At 35.0% G+C, this 19,903-nt stretch overlaps 1 protein-coding gene across 9 annotated transcripts in view; it reads left to right on the forward strand.

Moving 5' to 3' along the window:
• The window catches only part of st18 (ST18 C2H2C-type zinc finger transcription factor), a 63,163-nt gene that overhangs the window by 40,396 nt on the left and 2,864 nt on the right, over positions 1-19,903 (forward strand). For 8 of the 9 annotated variants that reach the window (XM_084102208.1, XM_084102211.1, XM_084102209.1 and 5 more), the window contains 14 exons: positions 2,325-3,026; positions 4,730-4,864; positions 6,514-6,604; positions 7,555-7,647; positions 8,487-8,686; positions 9,794-9,990; positions 13,424-13,669; positions 15,073-15,185; positions 15,301-15,363; positions 15,459-15,527; positions 15,694-15,756; positions 16,153-16,233; positions 18,560-18,781; positions 19,744-19,832. In XM_084102208.1, coding sequence (XP_083958334.1) covers positions 2,325-3,026; positions 4,730-4,864; positions 6,514-6,604; positions 7,555-7,647; positions 8,487-8,686; positions 9,794-9,990; positions 13,424-13,669; positions 15,073-15,185; positions 15,301-15,363; positions 15,459-15,527; positions 15,694-15,756; positions 16,153-16,233; positions 18,560-18,781; positions 19,744-19,832 — 2,364 coding nt within the window. The remainder of the gene's footprint in view (positions 1-2,324; positions 3,027-4,729; positions 4,865-6,513; positions 6,605-7,554; positions 7,648-8,486; positions 8,687-9,793; positions 9,991-13,423; positions 13,670-15,072; positions 15,186-15,300; positions 15,364-15,458; positions 15,528-15,693; positions 15,757-16,152; positions 16,234-18,559; positions 18,782-19,743; positions 19,833-19,903) is intronic. The other variant, XM_084102207.1, reaches the window with a different exon arrangement.

Consider the following 19,903-nt stretch of genomic DNA (forward strand, 5'->3'; position numbering starts at 1 on the left):
ATCCGTTTTGGTTTCGCCGTCCAGATGCTTCATGGTTTTGTGTTACGGCACTGATTCTTCGACAGAAATTAAGAAATATTGAAGTTTTAAGTTTGTGGACTAATCTGTTCAGCGTGTTCATGTTTTGGTGCAACTTCCTGCTTCCATTTTCTCACAAATTGTTTTTCCTTTCTCTATCGCTTTGTACAGGTCAACACCGTCAGATACAAACATGAGTAGTACCATGTCAGATATTTATAATAAATGGAGCATTTAACTATGATTAAGAATAAATTGAGACCACAGGACGGCTTCAAACTGATTTTCTGCTCCGTCTTTTTAAATGTCAGCAGCATCTCACGGGAAATCTGATGGTGTTGACAAAATAATGACATTTAGTTACAGATGTATTGTAGCCATTTTGTTTATTTGGAGTTGCTTTACTAGCATATGGAAAAATAAAACATTCAGGATAAAGACTAACTTTCCTGATTTTATTAATATTTTCATAACCTGAAAGATGTGTATTTTTTTAAGGTGCATTTATTTCAATTAATAGTATTTTTTTAAATAATCTTTTATTTAAAATATAAATATTTATTTAATTTTAATATATTTATTTTAAAAATAGCATTTTTTTTGTATTTTTTTTTAGAAAAAATATACATATTAATAAAATAAAAAATATTTAAAAATACACTTTTAAAAACACACCTTTCAGATCAAAATATTAATAAAATCAGGCAAGTTAGTCTTCATCCTGATTGTTTAATATATTTTTGAGAGATTTGGTGAGTGAAAATATAACTGTTTACTATGTTTAAGGAACATTCTATCTGTTCTGACTCATATTATTGTTGATTTTAAAGTGTGGGACACGTTTCATCTCTCAAGAATCAGTGCAGTAACATTCGACACACATTCAACTGGATGCAACTCCAAAAATAAAAACGGACGAGATTAAACCACCCTTTCCTCAAGCAGCATGCATAAAAACTATAATTATCTGAACAAACAGAATCAAAATTTAGGTTGTGCGCTAGCATTATGCCTTTGCATTCTTACAGCGCCAATGTAGACCTCTGCGACATTATGCCGAGTTTGGCATGGCACAAACCAATCCGCAAGCACACTCTAACCCCTCAAAGCCTGGTTTCCATTTTTGGCAAGAGACGGGTGAGATTGTAAATGCCACTGAGCTCTCTATCCCCCATTTAGGGATGTTTTTGGGGGGATTAAAAGCAGGACTACTTTATATGCTCTTTAAGTCTAGCAACTGTTTGTTAAGGCAGTATGATCCCATTAGAAGCCCCTGAAACTGCATGTGGCGGCAGCCAAAATGCTCTAATATCTAATCAACTCAGTGGTTGCATATGGATTGGAGGGTGGCATAAGGCCCTCTAAGAGGATAGATGTATCTCGTGCTTACTCTGTATTTTGAACTTTAAACCCTAGTGCCCAAAGAGCTTTAACCCCGGCGGGTAAGTTTCAGAGAGATCAGTTGTGGATTGTAAATCAATCCAGCTGATAGTTTTCTTTTGTTAATCATTGACTCGATTACTTAATATAATCGGGTCTGTTGCAATTCCAAAGAGTCGTTTAAAGGTGATTTTAAGGGATAAAAAATCTGAGATTTATCCCCCCCCCAAAAAAAGAATTATTATTCACCCTATAAACCCCCAGTCAAATAAGCTTTATGGATTTATGAAAAGTAGTACTGTAGTATAGCAAATCATGCTGCTTTCTGATTAGCGTTTACAGCTTTATATCATTGTGGATTTGAAAACATTTTTTTTCCAGTACATTTAACACATTTTTAAGCAAGTCGCACTTTAAAAAACACTGTTGCGTAACTTGAACAGATGGAAGATTAAATTAAGAGGGCATATTTTTTATTATTTTTTTTATAAATGTTAACATTTAATACATTTTAAATGTTATTTATTTTATATTAAGGTCAAGTCATGTATATATTTCAATTAATAAATGGTGATTTTAGATGTGGTGGTCAGTAAATACTAAAATATTTGTATGCACTTGGGATACATAATGTTTATCATAATGTTTTCTTGACAAAATTGTATGTTGTATATTTTTCCATCCATCCATCCATCCATCCATCCATCCATCCATCCATCCATCCATCAAGTTTATGAATGTGCTCAGAGATGTGTTTCCCTTCACATTTTTTCCAAATCCCAATCTGAATCTGTCATATTTGTCACAACTTGTGATTCTGAATGATCTGAAAACCATCTGTTAGTCTTTTACTTCCAAACAAATAATTTAATGAGCTCTTACTGATGATCCATCAATTTAAACCCCATTGTCCTCCTGTGTCTCAGATGAGGAACTCAACGGCAGTGATGTTCTGGAAGACACTGTCTATCACAACGCAAACTCTCACCACTTGTTGTCATGGTCGGAACAAACGAGTGAGGGTTCGCCGGACCTGATGGCTCAGATATCCGAGCACCAGAATGAGCAAGAAGAGGAGGAACACAACCAGGACTTTGAAGACCAAAATCAGGAGGAGATCAGAGCCAGCTATCACCTTTCTCCAGACAGAGAGGCAGACGAGGAAGAATGGAGCGTTCCTCCGTCCCTAACGAAAGTCAACGGGATCCATCACAGCCCCAGTCCACCTGCAGACAGCGCTTTCATAAAGAGACTCCGAATAGGTCAGCAGTTCCACGAAGACGCTCTTTCTGCTTACATCAACAGAAACAGTGCAGGGAACTTTATGGAGGAGTATGGCTCTGTGCGGGAGTTCAGCGACAGTGAGGAGGAGCTCCAGACGCCCAGGATTGTGGAGCGAGGAGGTGTTTGGGGTCCAGGTCTGATGGCCAGACGTCTGGAGCTGGATAGAGCCCGACTGAACCTCAGTCTTCTAGAGCAGGCCATGGTGCTGCAGTCTGAACATAGACAGGTCATCCACAGTGCCTACAAAGACATGGACCGCTTCCTCCTGGAGCAGATGAACCATGACCGGAGGCAGCAGAGGATGCTGGAGATAGACGCTCGCTCCATGTACCACAGCAGCAAAGGTGAGATTCACTGTCGCATTCTCACTGATTTTTAAAGATTATAGTTTGAATTCCTTGTAAATATTCTGATTCATTAAAGTCGGCATGAATCATAAGAGTCATTCAATCAGGAGTCGAACTAGACTATGTGTTTGATTCGTTAAAAAGAACCGGCTCAGTCGTTCATCCTGGAATCAGACTACATGCCCATGTTTCTGATTCACTAAAATAAACCTGGTTCATAAGAGTCATTCATTCAGCCGTCGGACTTCACTTGTTGCACTTTATATATTTGTGATTAGAAAAAAGAACCGGCTCATTAGAGTCATTAAGTCGGTGGTTAACTGATTCGGACTGCACTGGTCACACTGTCTGTTTTGCGGTGCCTTGTATTGCAACACAACCGAACATCATTCAGTTTACTTTTTTTTAGGGATGCACCAATATGAACATTTTGGCTGATACCGATAATTCTTTGTATTTGAAGGGTGATAACCGATATATTGGCCAATAAATCTAAATCCAAAGTTTTGAGAGCCTGATTACGAAAACAAAAGTCTCACCATTAAAAGCCATGTCCCAAGCACACAATTATGTATAATGTTCTCATTATAATTTTATGTAGCCTATATGACAGACCTACGCTGCACGTTGCAACCATATTTTCCTTTTTGAAGTGATTTCAATCATATTTCAACCAATTCAAAACCATCATTGTGATGCTCTGTTCACGATGATGGTTTTGAATTGGTTGAAATATGATTGAAATCACTTCAAAAAGGAAAATATGGTTGCAACGTGCACCGTAGGTCCGTCATATAGGCTACATAAAGTATCTAGTATAAGTATGAAGTATATAGGCTACATCTGAAGTGTCACATGTACTTACTATAGGGTTAGCATCAGGGTTTGGTTTGGATTAGGGTTAGTTGCATGTAGTTATGCATCATTTATAGTTATTAATATAGTAACTAAGTAACATCTTTAACAATGACACTGTAAAATAAAGTGTTGCCATTTATTTTAATTTATTTATTAACTTAATAATTTTAATATTATTATTTACTATTTTTTTTAAACCATTTTTCACTTTTCCACAGACCCACTGTCACTCTCTTGCAGGCCAGTTTGAAAACCCCTGCTATGTGTTTTTGCAATAAAACTAAAAAAAATCCACATATAAAAAGAAAGAGACATACAGAGATTCTAGCCCAAAGGGATAGATAAATAAAATCCTCTTAAATGCTAAAAACAGTTTGGCTTGAAAATATTTAATAGTAAATATGACTTATATATATAAATAAAAAAATGATACAAAAAGTACAAGTACAAGAAGAAAATCTTCTGATGACATTATGTATGCTGGATTTTTATCGGTATCAGCCAGCTATTTTACCATGAGCATAAATTAAGTCATAAATCCTAGTAAAGTATCTCTGATGTGAGCTTTAAGCACTTTGAATCTTGTGATGACTGCTGTTTAATGGGTAATCTCTGAAGATAATCTCTCTATGGATCAACGCTAAGAAACCGGTGCCCTGAGTAAGACCGCAGCCTTAACTAATGTCACGGATGAATACATACACATACCCATCATGCTTTTACAGGATGTGCTTTAGCTTACATAGAGAGAAACGTGATTTGATGGGAGAAACTATAACCACGTTCTTGAAGAGCACTGTTTTTACTCTGTGTGTGTGTGTGTGTGCGTGCGTGCGTTATAGACTCCCCTCGGACAGAAAAGAAAGACATCAAATGTCCGACCCCGGGCTGTGATGGGACGGGTCACGTGACAGGCCTTTACCCTCATCACCGGAGTCTATCAGGATGTCCCCACAAAGTCAGAGTGCCCCCAGAGAGTGAGTCTGTTCTCATGTTACGCATCACTTCCTGAGGACATTAGACACATTTCCTCCCTTCACAGCAGTACAATACAAACAGAACAAATACAATTAGTGATAACAACACTGTGATCATTTTCAGTCCATAAATATTCATGCCATACTAATGATCAAGGTTTAGTTGTATAGAGACTGAGGGATAAAAGATTACATGGTGATTGCTTAACTAACCAGCCTGTATTATAATCAGCACATTTCTATTTCAATGTGTGCTACAAACATATCTAATAGTTATTTCTTTTCTGTGACAGAAAATGCAGGATTCTTCAGTTTTTAAAGAAAACATTTAAATATATATACAGTGTGTGTGTGCGTATGTTAAATAAACAATCATTTCATATTTAATAGGTATATTATTATAGCTTTAAACCTTTTTTTAATTACTTTTTCCAAATTTTAAGAAGTGTTATATTTGCCAGTATTTATGACTGAGACAGACTTTATATATGCAACAATAAAAAAATCAATAAAAAAAATCAAGGAGTTTCTGCTTTGCAACTTACTTGAAATAAATCATACATATTTTGGTATTTTTACATAATTTTTATGTATATTCTTTAGAGATTAGGTTTTTCAAATAATTTGGTTCTGATGTCATTTATTTTGAGATTTTTAAATCATGATTTGACATTTAGTTGTCATAACCAAACTAATTATTATTTGAATATTTTAATTCAGAAGCAATTCATTGCTTTTGCAACTAACTTGTTGTCAAAGGCTTAGCCAAATTTTCCTCCAAAATGTGAAAAAATATTTTGGTGAATGTGATGGACATTCAACAAATATGATAAACATATTAAACATAATTTGAAGAAATGTCCTTTTTCAAGACTTCATTTAGTAAAAATTGTCCCTAATTTAAAAAAGAAATCACAAACATGAAGTATGTAATATGTAATATGCTTGTCAATTATGTACATAAATGTATTTCATGAATTTACTACTTATCTTGAGCCTTCCAGTGGAAACCATAATGCTGCAAGCTGAAAGTAAATAAACAACAACTTTTTTTAAAGAACTTTTCAGCCGTCAACACAACTGAGGTTTGATTTCCTGTGGTATGCAAATTAAAAATGCAATCCGGAAACAACTTTTCACTCGCTGTTTTCTCCATTTGAGAGTAGCACAACAAACAACCGCCATTAAACAGTGATGTGACAAAAGGAACAGAAAATGTAATTAAGTTTTTTTTCCCCTTTTTTTCCTCCAATATGAAAGCATGTACTCCTAAACCAGAGGCAGCATTCTGCAAATCAAAGGACCCGCGGATGCAGCCTAAATAGACGGGCACATCCTCCAAACTAATTATGAGCAGAGTGAAAAGTTACTAAGGATACTGGATAGGACTTCAACAATATGTGTGTGTCTCTTAAATGGTAATCAAAATGTGTTTGTAGTCGTGATGTTTTTGCATGTTCGTACTTGAAAGGAGACACAATTTCAACTAGCAAAGAATCACATTGAAAACTTTAGTTAGCATAAACAGTAAAAACAGCTGCAGTAGAAGCTTGTGTGAATTCCACAAAATGGAATTATTAAATATTATTAAATGTAATTTCTCTTCTTTATCTGTAAAGTTACATATTTTCTTCTTTTTTTTTTTTCAGTCCTTGCCATGCACGAAAACGTCCTTAAATGTCCGACCCCTGGCTGTACAGGAAGAGGTCATGTCAACAGTAACCGTAGCACACATAGAAGGTGAGCTTGTTTTTTTACACAAATTACACTCTATTCATTTCTATACAAACCTCCTTTCTCGTTGTAAGCAGATTTGCATCTAAATGTTGCAGCAGGGAGGCGGTCGCTGGGGGAAAATTATGTTTTTATAATAACCTTACCAGTCGACTAAACTACATTGGAGATTTATCCCCAAAAATATATCATAGTATTATTACTCTATTTTGCACTGTTGCAATGCTTTAAAGCACCTTAAAGGGGACCTATTATGCCCTATATCAATGTCTTGGGGTCTACTAATAGTTTTTCATGCTTGAATGTTCCAAAAACACATTATATTTTAGATATTTGACATTTTTGCAGCTCCTCTCTTCCCAGTCTGTCAGTAACGCTCTGTTTAGTTCCTGTCTCTATGAAACACCTCCTTTTGAAAAGCGCACTGTGCTCTGATTGGTCGGCTGGACCAGTGCGTTGTGATTGGTCAACCGCTTCAAGCGTGTTTGGGAAATGTCTCGCCCCTTACCAAAACCGCAAGTTTCAACACCCTACTAACTAACTCAACCAGACCCCGCCCCTTTATTTACATATGCATTGGGTTGGATTTATCTAAATACCTTTTTCATGCTCAAACAGCAACAATATATCCCCTTTAAAACATCAGTTAATGATCAATCAGTTAAACATCATGTTAATTTACCCCCAAAAAAGAGATGCACTTGCTGTGAAAACTTGGACATTCACTTGAAAAGAAACATGAAGTTTCACTCTATCAGGAAAAATCCAAACAAATCGTTAAAGAAACCTAAGTAGACTATAAAACAATGTGATGGTTATCGCATAGAAACTATCAGATTATTTTTAATTGAACAATTACTATTTAATGCACCCAAATTCAATTAAAAGAAAGTTGTTAACCCAGAGGAGGCCAGGAGGAGACTAACTCCACACTTCTGATGTCTGTTTTCACACAGTCTCTCAGGCTGCCCGATAGCGGCTGCAGAAAAGATCTCCAAACCGCAGGAGGAGCCCACAAAGTGCAGACAGAGCGCAGAGAGAATGGCCAGGTAATAAACCTTCATCTTATGGAGGTCTTGATTCCTTTACAGTCAAGCAGGTTCAAAATAAGTTCACAAATCATCTTTCTGAAGGATAATAATAAACATCTCATCTGTTCAGACATCCTTCTAACTAAGTAACTTTGCAACTACATGTCAACTAACTCTCATTAGGGCATTAGAAGATAATAGAAGATAGCAGATATTAAGCACACAGTCTACTAATACTCCAATGAGAGTTAGAGCGTGTTCACACTTGTCATGTTTGGTTCGGTTAAAAACGAACCCTGGTGCGATTGCTCTGTTAGTGCGGTTCATTTGAATAAGTGTGAACACTGCCATCTGAACCCTGGTGACCCCAAACAAGCGGACCGAGACGCTGGAAAGATGGGTCTCAGTCCGCTTCCAAACGAACTCTGATGCAGTTCGACTGAAATATGAACGCAACACAGACCAAAGACATGTAAACGAACCAAAAGCAGAGCATGATGTCACAAGATGCGACCCTAAAAAGGACAGAATGCTCAAGCATTACGTTTTTTCTCGTCATAGTCGCGATGTTGCCCTTCACAGTCCAGTACAGGCATCAGAACCACATCTCCTCACAGTGTGTGTGTGTGTGACGGAGGGATTCCTGACGCTGTTTGACTCCTTTACACATTTAATAAGCTCTTCACCAGTTGTTAACACATTCTTTTGGAGCTTTTAAATATATAAATACACAAATCTGATTTGGTTGGGAATGATTCATTCAAGATAGAATGTCATTAATTTTTATGCTAAAGAATGAGCAGCAAAAAAAACTATATACTTCAATTCTGAAGTCTTGATTTTTCCTTTATATTTAGACCTTTAGGAAACATGAAGAAATTTGACTTCACATACAGATTTGCACATCCTATGGCAGCGTTGCAGGCCAGCATGGCCAAAGACATGGACAAGTACACTAAAGGCCATTTTGACTACGCCAGTTTTGACGCCCAGGTCTTTGGCAAGCAAGCTCAGATGGCGTCCGACCAGAGTCACGAATCTTCACACTTTCCTGACTGTGAGTGTCTATTTTGTTTCAAATCAAAGGTTACCCAGCATGCACTGACATTACTGACGTTTAAAAAAAGAACTTGTTTTCATTGTCATCATGTGTGACTTGTTGCAGTCACTTGAATGCGCCATACAGTCTGCTCTATACAATTTTAATGAAGAACCAGATTTAGACCAATAATCAACCACCTATAACACCCTAGCAACCACATAGCAACACTAAAAACCATTCAGAACACCGTAGCAACTGCATAGCAACACCCTGGCAGTGAGCTTTCCACATGAAAACCATTCACTTTTTGTAAAAATCTTTTCTATTTTAAAAATATATATAATATAAAAATACAGCTTAAATTGCAGAGACAGCTATAACTAAGCCATTTGAAGGTTAATTGAATATTATATTATTAATATAATGTTACATTATTACATTATATTATTAATATAATATCAAATTAACCTACAAATGGTCAACTTATAGTTGTCTCTGCATTTTTTTAATTAATTATATATATATATATAAATCAGTAGATATATATGTATTTGTTTTAATAATATTCACATGAAAGTACTGAAAATGTACATTAAACTGTAACTGATCATAGTATGTGTGTACAGTATGTATATATGTGTATATATATATATATATATATTTATATATATATAAGTGCTGTCAAATATACTGTATATATATGTATACATATATATATACATACACACACACACAATAGATAGATAGATAGATAGATAGATAGATAGATAGATAGATAGATAGATAGATAGATTTATATATTAAATATAAATGAAAATAGATGTTTTTATTAATAATATTTATTACAATATTGTATAAATTGTAACTGATCTTATTTTGAAGAGATAGAGAGCAACTACAAATCCACATCTATGTAGACAGGCAGCTTAAAAGAAATTATACATATATTAAAACATAATTATTATTATTTTTTTTTTACCGTACTAAAACCTTAATTTATGTATATTTGTAACCTGTCTGTCTACATAGATGTTGATCTGTAGTTGCTCTATTTGCATAATATTTTCCCTCTCTCCCTGTCTCTTTTTTTACCCGAGTACTAACTCTAACTACCATTTACAGCGGCTCAGTTCCCTTATTTTCTGGCTCCTGGTGGTCACATGATCATGCCCGGAGACAACAGCCCCAGTCACCATAAAGCCCAAAGCAACGCCCTCCAGTCCAACATGGCATCCGCAGCCATCCTCAACCTCTCCACCCGTTGCCGAGACAACAGCGAGGCCCTGCCCCCCAGCCGGCCCCTGGCATCATCCACAAAGGTAATCAAATTAGACCACTCAGAAAAAGGTATTTAATGTGGTCATTCTGAAACAACTGTGATTTGTGTATGAAAAAGAGGAGTAACATCAAAAGACACTTTTTGGCACAGAGAACTGTGTTGCCTCTGGTGGCACAACAACAAGAGAGTGGGAGCGTTTTTTCTTTTCCCCACACTGGCCCTAAAGCTTTAATGTACACAAAGGAGAATTTGTGTAATCACATCAAAAAGAGTTGGGAGGAATACAATCACAGCTTCCTTCTCTATGACAATTATAAGGCTTTTTGTAAAACATGTGGCCATGCATTTGATTTCTACTTGCTCTAATGGTAATGTTGGGGCTTTCTCTTGTTTGCAGGAGAGCGTTTTTTTTTGTTTTTTTTTTCACTGCAGATGGTCAAAGACATTTTGCTAAGTAATATATTATCCTAGATAAGCTCGCACAGATCCTTTGGCGTTGATCTCTAACAGACGATCTATGAGAAGTTGGATTATATCAATTGGTTGAGGGATTAATAGACATCACTCTTTTATTTAAATTAAATAAGAAAAGTCTACATAGGCCACCAGATTATGTATGTTACAGTGTGAATATGGATATCGGAATCAGTTTTACACTTTTGTTCTTTTATTGAGCCTCTTTTTAATAGAAAAAACAAACTATTAATAAATAAAAAATGGAAAGTGCTGTCAAAAATGTATTAGAAAGCATGTTGGAGTCTTGGCGTAGCGGTTAGTGCATGTGGGCAAAGCATGTTTGAATCCAGCTTGCGACATTTCCTTTATTCTTTCTTCTTTTCTCTCAGACAAAAAAAAAAACCTAAAAAATGAGCTATTATGATTAAATATAAATTCTTCTGGCTTTATACATTTGCAAAAGTATAAACATATTTTCTATTTAAAAAAAATAATAATAATATTATTAATAATAATATTTACATATATATATTACATATATATATATATATATATATATATATATATATATATATATATATATATATATATATATATATATATATAAATGATGAATTATAATAATATTTTTTATTATATATATATATATATGTAATATATATATGTAAATATTATTATTAATAATATTATTTTTTTTTTTTTTTAAATAGAAAATATGTTTATACTTTTGCAAATTCCAGCATTGACTGTATGATTTTGAGATCCATCTTTTCACACTGAGGACAACTGAGAGACTCAGTTACACAACTATTAAAAAAGGTTCAAACATTCATTGATGTTCCAGAAGGAAACACGATGCATGAAGAGCCGGGGGGTGAAAACTTTTGAACAGGAAGAAGATGTCCAAACTATTATTTTTTTTGATCATACTGTATTTTTTCACTTAGTACTACTTCCATTCAGAAGCAACAGAAGATACTTACATGTTTCCCGGATGACAAAATAAGTAAAATTGACCCTGATCATCAAATTCAAAAAGTTTTCACCCCCCGGCTCTTAATGCATCATGTTTCCTTCTGGAGCATCATGAAATGCTTTCAACTTTTATGTAAAATATCATATTCAGGACAGCACAAAATACAAATAACTTGCATTTTGTATGATCCCCCTGATTTTGTTAAAATAATTAACATTTAATAGATTCTGCAAGGGGCATGTCAACTTATGACCACCTGTATATATTGGTAAAATATGTAATTGAAATGTAATTTAACTTTTATGCTCTACTTTGCTAAAATAATGAAAACATCAACACAGGATCCTAATGCTGTATATTTCAGTAATAATTAGAAACCTAGCGTACAGTGTGATCCGTCCAGTTTGGTAGCTTCGATCAAAGCTTTCAAGTTTTCCTCTTAGAAGCAGAGAGATAAAAGTGAGAGAGACTCGCATAAGTATGGCGTGAAACGCTTCACACACCTACACACCACACAGGCCGTTCGTAGTCCCAGCACGCAGTGGGCAGAGAGCAGGTATACTGTACAAACTGAGCGAATGAATAAAACAGTGTTAGCCGATCTGTCATCTGCTGATGTCTGCGTCGAAATGTCTTTATGCATGTTAAGTATCTTGATTTCCCTGTTTGTGCCAAGTCGCTTGTTTTTTTCCGAAAAATACGGCTAAACGTCTTGCAGCGTTTCAGGGAAGTGTGGGAGAAAGATGTCACCTCACTTGTTTCTAAGGCTGGAGAGAATGTCATCAGATGGGAAAAACTCACATCGTGCGCAGGGATCAACTCTATAGGTGCGCTTTAGCTCGAGCTGGTTTGAGAGAGTGCCATATTTGGTTTGTAATCTCAATTATCACGATTAGTTCCTGATAAGCTCTCCTTTGTTTGCTACCGTGTGGAGTAATTGGTGTGACACATTTTTAAGCAGTTAACGAGTTGCATAAAAACTCTTCGCAATAACACAAATTCACACACCAGCACATCTTTTTTTCTGTTTTCATTTTTCTGGATTCTGCTTTTTTTGGGACTCACATGTTTTTTGACAATTACATGTTTAGGGCCCTATGAAATACGTTTTAATATTATTATTTTTCTCAAATTCCGTTTTATTTTTGACCAAAATATGTGTTTTCTGTTTGAAGTTTTCTGGATACCATTTTAATGGTTTAATTATTTTTTTTTATAAACAATATTTATAAACGTGTAAGAAATTGAACTCATAACAATTTATTAAAACTTTTTTTAAATTAAGTTTCTATGGATTTTTTTAAGTCTTCTTAGGCTGCATTTATTGTGAAATTTCTATTTTAATATATTGTAAAATGTAATTTATTCCTGTTGCAAAGCTGAATATTCATCATCATTACTCCAGTCTTCAGAAATCATTATAATATGATGATTTGCTGCTCAAGAATCATTTCTTATTATTATCAATGTTGAAAACAGTTGTTCTGCTTCATATTTTGTGAAAACAGTGATACCTTTTTTCAAGATTCTTTGATGAATAGAAAGTATTTATTTGAAACAGGAGTCTTTTGTAACATTATAATTGTCTTTGCTGTCACTTTTGAATCTATTTAATGAATCCTTGCTGAATAAAAGTATTATTTTTTTTACAGAAAAAAATCTTACTGACCCTAAACTTTTGAACGGTAGTATTAGTGGTTAGTTACTAGCCGAAAGTGTCTATCCAAGTTTTTTTTTTTATGGTTTGTTTTTCAACCATTTTATTGTCTGCCAGGCAAAAATTGTAAGTATTAAAAGCACACACGTTTGTAACAATCTACACGTTTTGTGTATCATTCATGTCTGTCACACAAACAAGGATGAATGAGTTACGCACATAATTGTAATATTGAGAGTCAGCAGTTCGTTCAAGTCTCTAACCCCTAACTTTTCTAGTTCTAGGCTTGGAAGACAAGTTCAGAAGATTATTTTCTGTTAGAAAAGTGCTCTAGTTATCTATGGTTGGTAATCTACAAGGCTTTTTATGTTCCTTTTCATTCAGGACTCGCTCATTGAGGTAGACGAGAACGGAACGCTGGATTTAAGTATGAAGAAAAAGAGAGAAAAGTCTCGAGACTCTCCTGTGATGCCGGTGTTGGGAGACGCTCTTTTCACCCCACCTGAACACTCTCTAGCCAAAGCTGCGGGTCTCCAGATCTCCCCGGCCATCTACCACGTCCTCTATGAACGGGATGCCTGGGACGCGCCGCTGAACTTCAGCAAAACACCTGTGCAACAGGACAAAGAGGTGAGATGGAGGACGCTACTGTCACTTTTACTGGTACACTTTCTACTATACAAGAACTATTTCTTGTTCCTCAAAGAACATTTCAGTGAACAGTTTTCTGTTACTCTTCTTGTAAATGAACATTTAAATAATCTAAAGGATTATTTTCCACTATAAAGGACCTTTTGTGCAATGCAAAGGTTCAAGAAGTTAAAGGTTCTTCATGGAACCATCGATGAAAGAGTGTAGTGTTTTTTAAATATTTTCAAGTTTATACATGAGGACGAATGTTAAAGTCTTAGTAATATATTGTGTAAAATCTCAAGGTTTAAATGCATCACATATCAAATGTTTGGGCTTGGTAACATGTTTGAAAGAAGTCTCTTCTGCTCACCAATGCTGCATTTATTTGATCAAAAATACAGTAAAAACAGTAAATTCGTGAAATATTATTACCATTTTAAATAACCGGTTTCTGTTTAAATATGTTTTAAAACATAATTTATTCCTGCGATGCAAAGCTGAATTTTCAGCATCATTACTCCAGTCTTCAGTGTCACATGATCCTTCAGAAATCATTCTAATATGATGATTTGATGCTCAAGAAACATTCCTTCTTATCATCAAAACGTTGAAAAGAGTTTTGTTAAGCAGCACAAATGTTTTTAACATTTTGATTAAGAAGAAATGTTTGTTGAGCACAATTTTTTTTGTGGATTTTTTTTTAAGGAACAGCATTTATTTGAAATAGAAATGTTTTGTAAAATTATAAATGCATTTACTGTTGTTTTTGATCACTTTAATCCATCCTTGCTGAGTAAAACTATTAATATTGACCCCAACATTTGATGAAACTCTAATAGAATTGGGTGGAAAATTATTAGTCTAATTATAATAATGTCCCGAGAAACCAACATCCAGTGTCTAAATGCTCTTTGACTTTGGTGTACGCTACGTTAGGAACATATTCAACGTAAAAACCCTTAACTTTCTATTTATTAATCTAAATGATCTCCTTCAGTCAGCCACAACCTTAATGCACTCTGTCTGTTATGATGTACCGCTCTGACACGAAAGCAAAATTGAAAAGAAATCGCAGAAGAACGTTCCTGAAAAGCTGGCAAATTTCCATCCTCTTTGGACTCAAAGAACAAACCCAGACAGTTGTACGTCTGTCTGATTCTCCCTCTGACATCTGGTTCTCAAAGATACTTACCTTATACATTTTTTTTAAAGTAAATCCAAAGGTTTAACACCCAGCTCTCCCATCATAAACACTACGAGGGATTACACCGGAGTTTAAATGGATATGTTTTACTAAGCATACTTAAGCAGAATCAAACCTCTCACAGACTATTAGGGACTGTGTGCTTACAGAATGATATTTTTAAGTGACCATCGTGACACTTCTCTTTGTCTTGTAGATGGATCAGTTGGAGAAGGCGTCTCTAGAGGATAAAGCGTACAATGGGGACGCTAACATGGCAAGTGCAAAAAACAAGATGCTCATAAGAGACACCAAAAAAGAGCTGATGAGGTACTAAAATTATTTGGATAGCATGCTAAAGACCTTATTAATTATTAGCGCATGTCTAGTAGATCAAGTAGATCATAGACTGTAGGCATTCATTGGTCATTTATTCTCTTTGCAGTTGTCCGACACCAGGTTGTGATGGCAGTGGTCATGTGACAGGAAATTATGCGTCACACAGAAGGTGAGGAGCCCCGTCCGCCGACACCCTCTTTATTTTTCAAGCAGCAAAACCATCTTGAAAAATATACATTATGTCTCCTGCTTTTATTTTTGTAGTGTATCTGGTTGCCCATTGGCTGATAAGACCCTGAAATCACTAATGGCTGCTAATTCTCAAGAGCTAAAGTAAGAATTAGCTAAAGTTTCAATTCAATAAAAAACTGTGCAATGGTTTTAAAGTCACAGAGAAGTTAAAGCAATAATGTAAGTGTAATGTGATGATGTAAATAAATGGAAAAATATATATATTGAATATGAATCGTGAATCATAAAATTTCTATTTATTTTAAAGGTGCCCAACTCCTGGTTGTGACGGCTCAGGTCATGTGACAGGAAACTATGCATCTCATAGGAGGTGAGCGTCTCAATAATCATAGACTTCAATGAAAGATGATATTGTGGTGACATTTTTTATGTTTTTGCACAACATAAATGGTCATGCTTTTTATTATAACATAAAGTCTCATTTTTACACCAGTGTTTTCTCATTCAAGATGTTATTCTATAATAGATTTTAGACATCAGACCACACAAAGGCACTCAGTGGGTTAAATCATTTGCATTTAAAACCGGGTAATCGCCAAAGAGTAAATACTTTGTGGCATTTCACGGCTGTTGAGGTAATGACCCCTGTTCAATGGAAACACGACAGGTGTCAAAGCTTGAAACATCACGCAGTATCTTTCCCACACACACGTCTGCACGCTTGAACTTCTGAAAGGTTCGTCACATATGTCATGTTCCTTCCCAGTCTGTCAGGATGCCCTCGTGCCAGGAAAGGAAGCTTGAAGCTCACGCCAAGCAAAGAGGACAAAGAAGAGCCGGAGATGAAGTAAGACACCACCAAAAACAATGACATCCAAAACGTTTGGTGTTTTTATTTGATGATTTAAGAGAAAGGCTTTACTATAAACTCGATGTGTTTACTAAAGCATCAACATTTAACCGATAGATTCTTCTTTATTGGATGAAAGATTTAAAAAATTGAACTGAAATATAGTTTGCACTTTCCACAAACATGGTAGATATGGTGTTGCATTGTTTTGTTTGTTTGATTGTTTTGAATTATTAGAGTTCCACCCCCCAATTTATTTTTGAAAAACTATTATTGAATTATTTAAAATTAAATTAACCTGGCATGAAATGTAGCTAGGTTTAAATGTATGAAATGCCTGTATCTTCACTATAAAATAGTGATTTGACAAATGTTAACTAATGAGAATATTTGAAATAATTAAGTGCTAAAAACATAATACACTATAAAAAGTTGCTGCCTTAATTTTTTAAGTACAATCAACTTGGATGTTTAAGTCATTTCAACTTAAATTGCGTTAAACTGACTTAAAAATTAGTTGAATCTTGTATAACTTATTTTGATGAGTTAAAGCTATGTAAAAACATATGTTATTATAACTTATTGATCATATAATTTTTACAGTGTATTTTGCTGTATGCCACATTGTTCTCTTATATATAAAATGAATATGTTTTTTTATTTTATTTAATTTATGGTATTATATTTATGGAAAGTGAATATATTTATCAGAATACACTTTTTATTTTTATTTTTTAAAATCAAAACAACCTATACAACTAACCTTCAAAACAAATTATTTGCACAGCAACGCACAAGAAAATAATACTGTAATTGCTGTTTTGGGGAATACTGTATTCCTGAACACTAGATGAAAATGTTTCCTAGAATGTGCGTTTCCTAGAAATACCATTCAAAAATAATAATAATCTTTTTTAATTCAGGGAGCTCAAAACTCTTTCCTCGTTTTCCTGTAAGATCTCATTTAATTACAATTAATGCAGTAGTTTGCTCTTTAAAAACATAATACTATGGAGGAAAAAAAAAATTTAATTGAATTGATTCCAGCCTTAAATCCGAAGTCTAACCCAGAGTGACAGGGCTTTCCTACTTTTGCATCTGGGCTAGTATTTCATTTTTAATTACTAATGCAAAGACGAGAGCTTAGGAATTAGACGGTAGCAGGTCCGCGCACATTAAAAGGAGGAACGGAGAGGCAGAGAAATGGACGGGTGGAGAAACGGAAAGCAGGCTACATCTGTAATGTGGCTAGATTATTGTAAATTGTCGGCCATATGGCCCATCTCTGTTGTTCCGCGGTCAGGAACGCCATTCCCAGAGCTGGACCCGACGGCCAGTGTTGGAGTCGTAATGTTGTCTTGTTTTAGTCAGTGTATTAGAGCCAAAACTGCCATAACAACCTTTCCCATATAGGCCTGCAGACAAGCTATTTGTACTATCCCAGATAACCTCTCACCTCTTCCAATATGGGCTATCAGGGAAAGGGTCAGACACCTCCAAATCATGTGCTTTTTCCCCCCTGTGGAGGACGCACAACAATTATGTGCAATTTATGTCATTCCATTACTGACCTAGGGGGAAAGTGAGCAGCAAAATAAATTGGCCAACTCCTCACCACTCTAGTCTTCAACTTGCTAGGGCTTATGTTTTCCATCGGCGGCACGTTAACCTCCATGCCCGTAATTATTTACTGGAGTGTGTTTCCGACGAAGCGCAGACTTTTTTTTTTTTGCGTGTGCCGATAGAATTATTCCAGCCCTTTTTTTCCCTCTGTTTTGAATACATTTTTAATCAGCATTTCACAGGATTAATCTTCTTAATGGTATTTGAAAAGTCTTCCAACTCTGCAAATTGGGGGGTGGGGGGGTGTTTACGGACAGAATGACAAATGCGCGACGGTGGTGTGGGGAAGTTTTAGCCATCAAATTATCAACTGAATGTATATGAGCTCATTTGTGTTTAGGAAGACTCTCGGTTATAAGCTCTGAAACTAGTTCAATCTCAAATAAGAGATTATCTTGGACAATCACAGTGTTACCCTGTTGAGTTTAGGACAACAAAAGAGGTCTGCGCAGGGGGTTTAATTTAAGCATGTTGAGGGGTCAGGTCACATCTGTGTGTGTTTTGGCATAGTGACCCAGAAATCTATACCAAACAACCTTTGTGATGCAGATTATGACCTTGTTCCCTCCAAACAAGTTATTAAAATACAGAAATCTACATATGAACGCTCATAAACTCAGTCTAAACTCTCATCAGTTTAGTGTTCAGTGAAATCAGTGTATATTGTGCTGTTGATAATGATACGTATTTGCTGTCTCAGGTGCCCGGTGTCAGGCTGTGACGGACAGGGCCACGTGTCGGGGAAGTACACGTCCCATCGCAGCGCTGGAAGCTGTCCCATCGCCAGCAAGCAGCAGAAGGAGAGCTCCGTGAACGGGTCGGCCTTCTCCTGGAAGATCTGTAAACAGGAGCTTCCTCACTGCCCTCTGCCCGGCTGCAACGGCCTGGGTCATGCCAACAACGTCTTCGTTACGCACAGGAGGTGAGGAAACTGTACCATAACCCCAAACAACTCTGATATTAAACTTTAAACTTCTCTACTGTATAATGAGGCCACACATTTATCACACATTTATGGTGAACTGAGTTATCTATGCGTTTTGTACTTATTATATTATATTATATATGCAAAATACAATAGGGTTTATCGCAACTGGCTCACTTTTACAGGAACTGACCCTGCGCCATCTATATTATATTATATATTACCGATATATTATATTCTGCTATTTTGTGTGTGTGTGTGTGTATGTATGTATATATATATATATATATATATATATATATATATATATATATATATATATATATATATATATATATATATATATATAAAAAAAAATATATATATATATATATACAAAATATATGTATTTTTTATATTATCCAAATATATAATATAAACATGTTATATATGTATTCAATATATAATATATATCGAAATATATTATAATATCACATTATATAACACACACACACACACACACACACACGTATAATGTATATAATATATAATATAATATAAAAATATATATCTTTTTTTCCACTTAAATATACAAAACAAATATTCAAATACGCAAAAATACAGGTTGGCCTTTTTTCAATGTGTAAAAATATGTATCAAAATATGAAAAACATGTAGTTTGGTATACATATATTAATATATTGGTATACTATATACAAATACAGATTACAGAACTGACTCTATTATTATAATGTTTCCAATATTATTACTACAGACTCTGTGGTTTATTAATTATTTGATCACCCTTACGGTTTCCAATAATGTTATCATTTTATGTAACACAGATTGTTAATGCTTATATGGTACTTACTATCTAATGATTCCTAAAACTAGATTATAATTGATGTAGTTATAATTAAGAAAAACTACTCCAGATTGCTAGTACTGATCTGTAGATTTTGTGTTTTGTCCATGTACAGTTTGTCAGGATGTCCACTGAACGCCCAGAGCATCAAGAAGAAGCTCTCCGAGGAGGAGATGATGACCATCAAACTCAAAACCAGCAGCGGTGAGCGATTCAAGCGCTTTAAAGGAATAAAAGAGCTTAAAACCAAGCTAATATCATCATAGTGTGAGGCT

The sequence above is a fragment of the Abramis brama genome (assembly GCF_963993115.1).
Source record: "Abramis brama genome assembly, chromosome: 24".
Lineage (NCBI taxonomy): Eukaryota > Metazoa > Chordata > Actinopteri > Cypriniformes > Leuciscidae > Abramis > Abramis brama.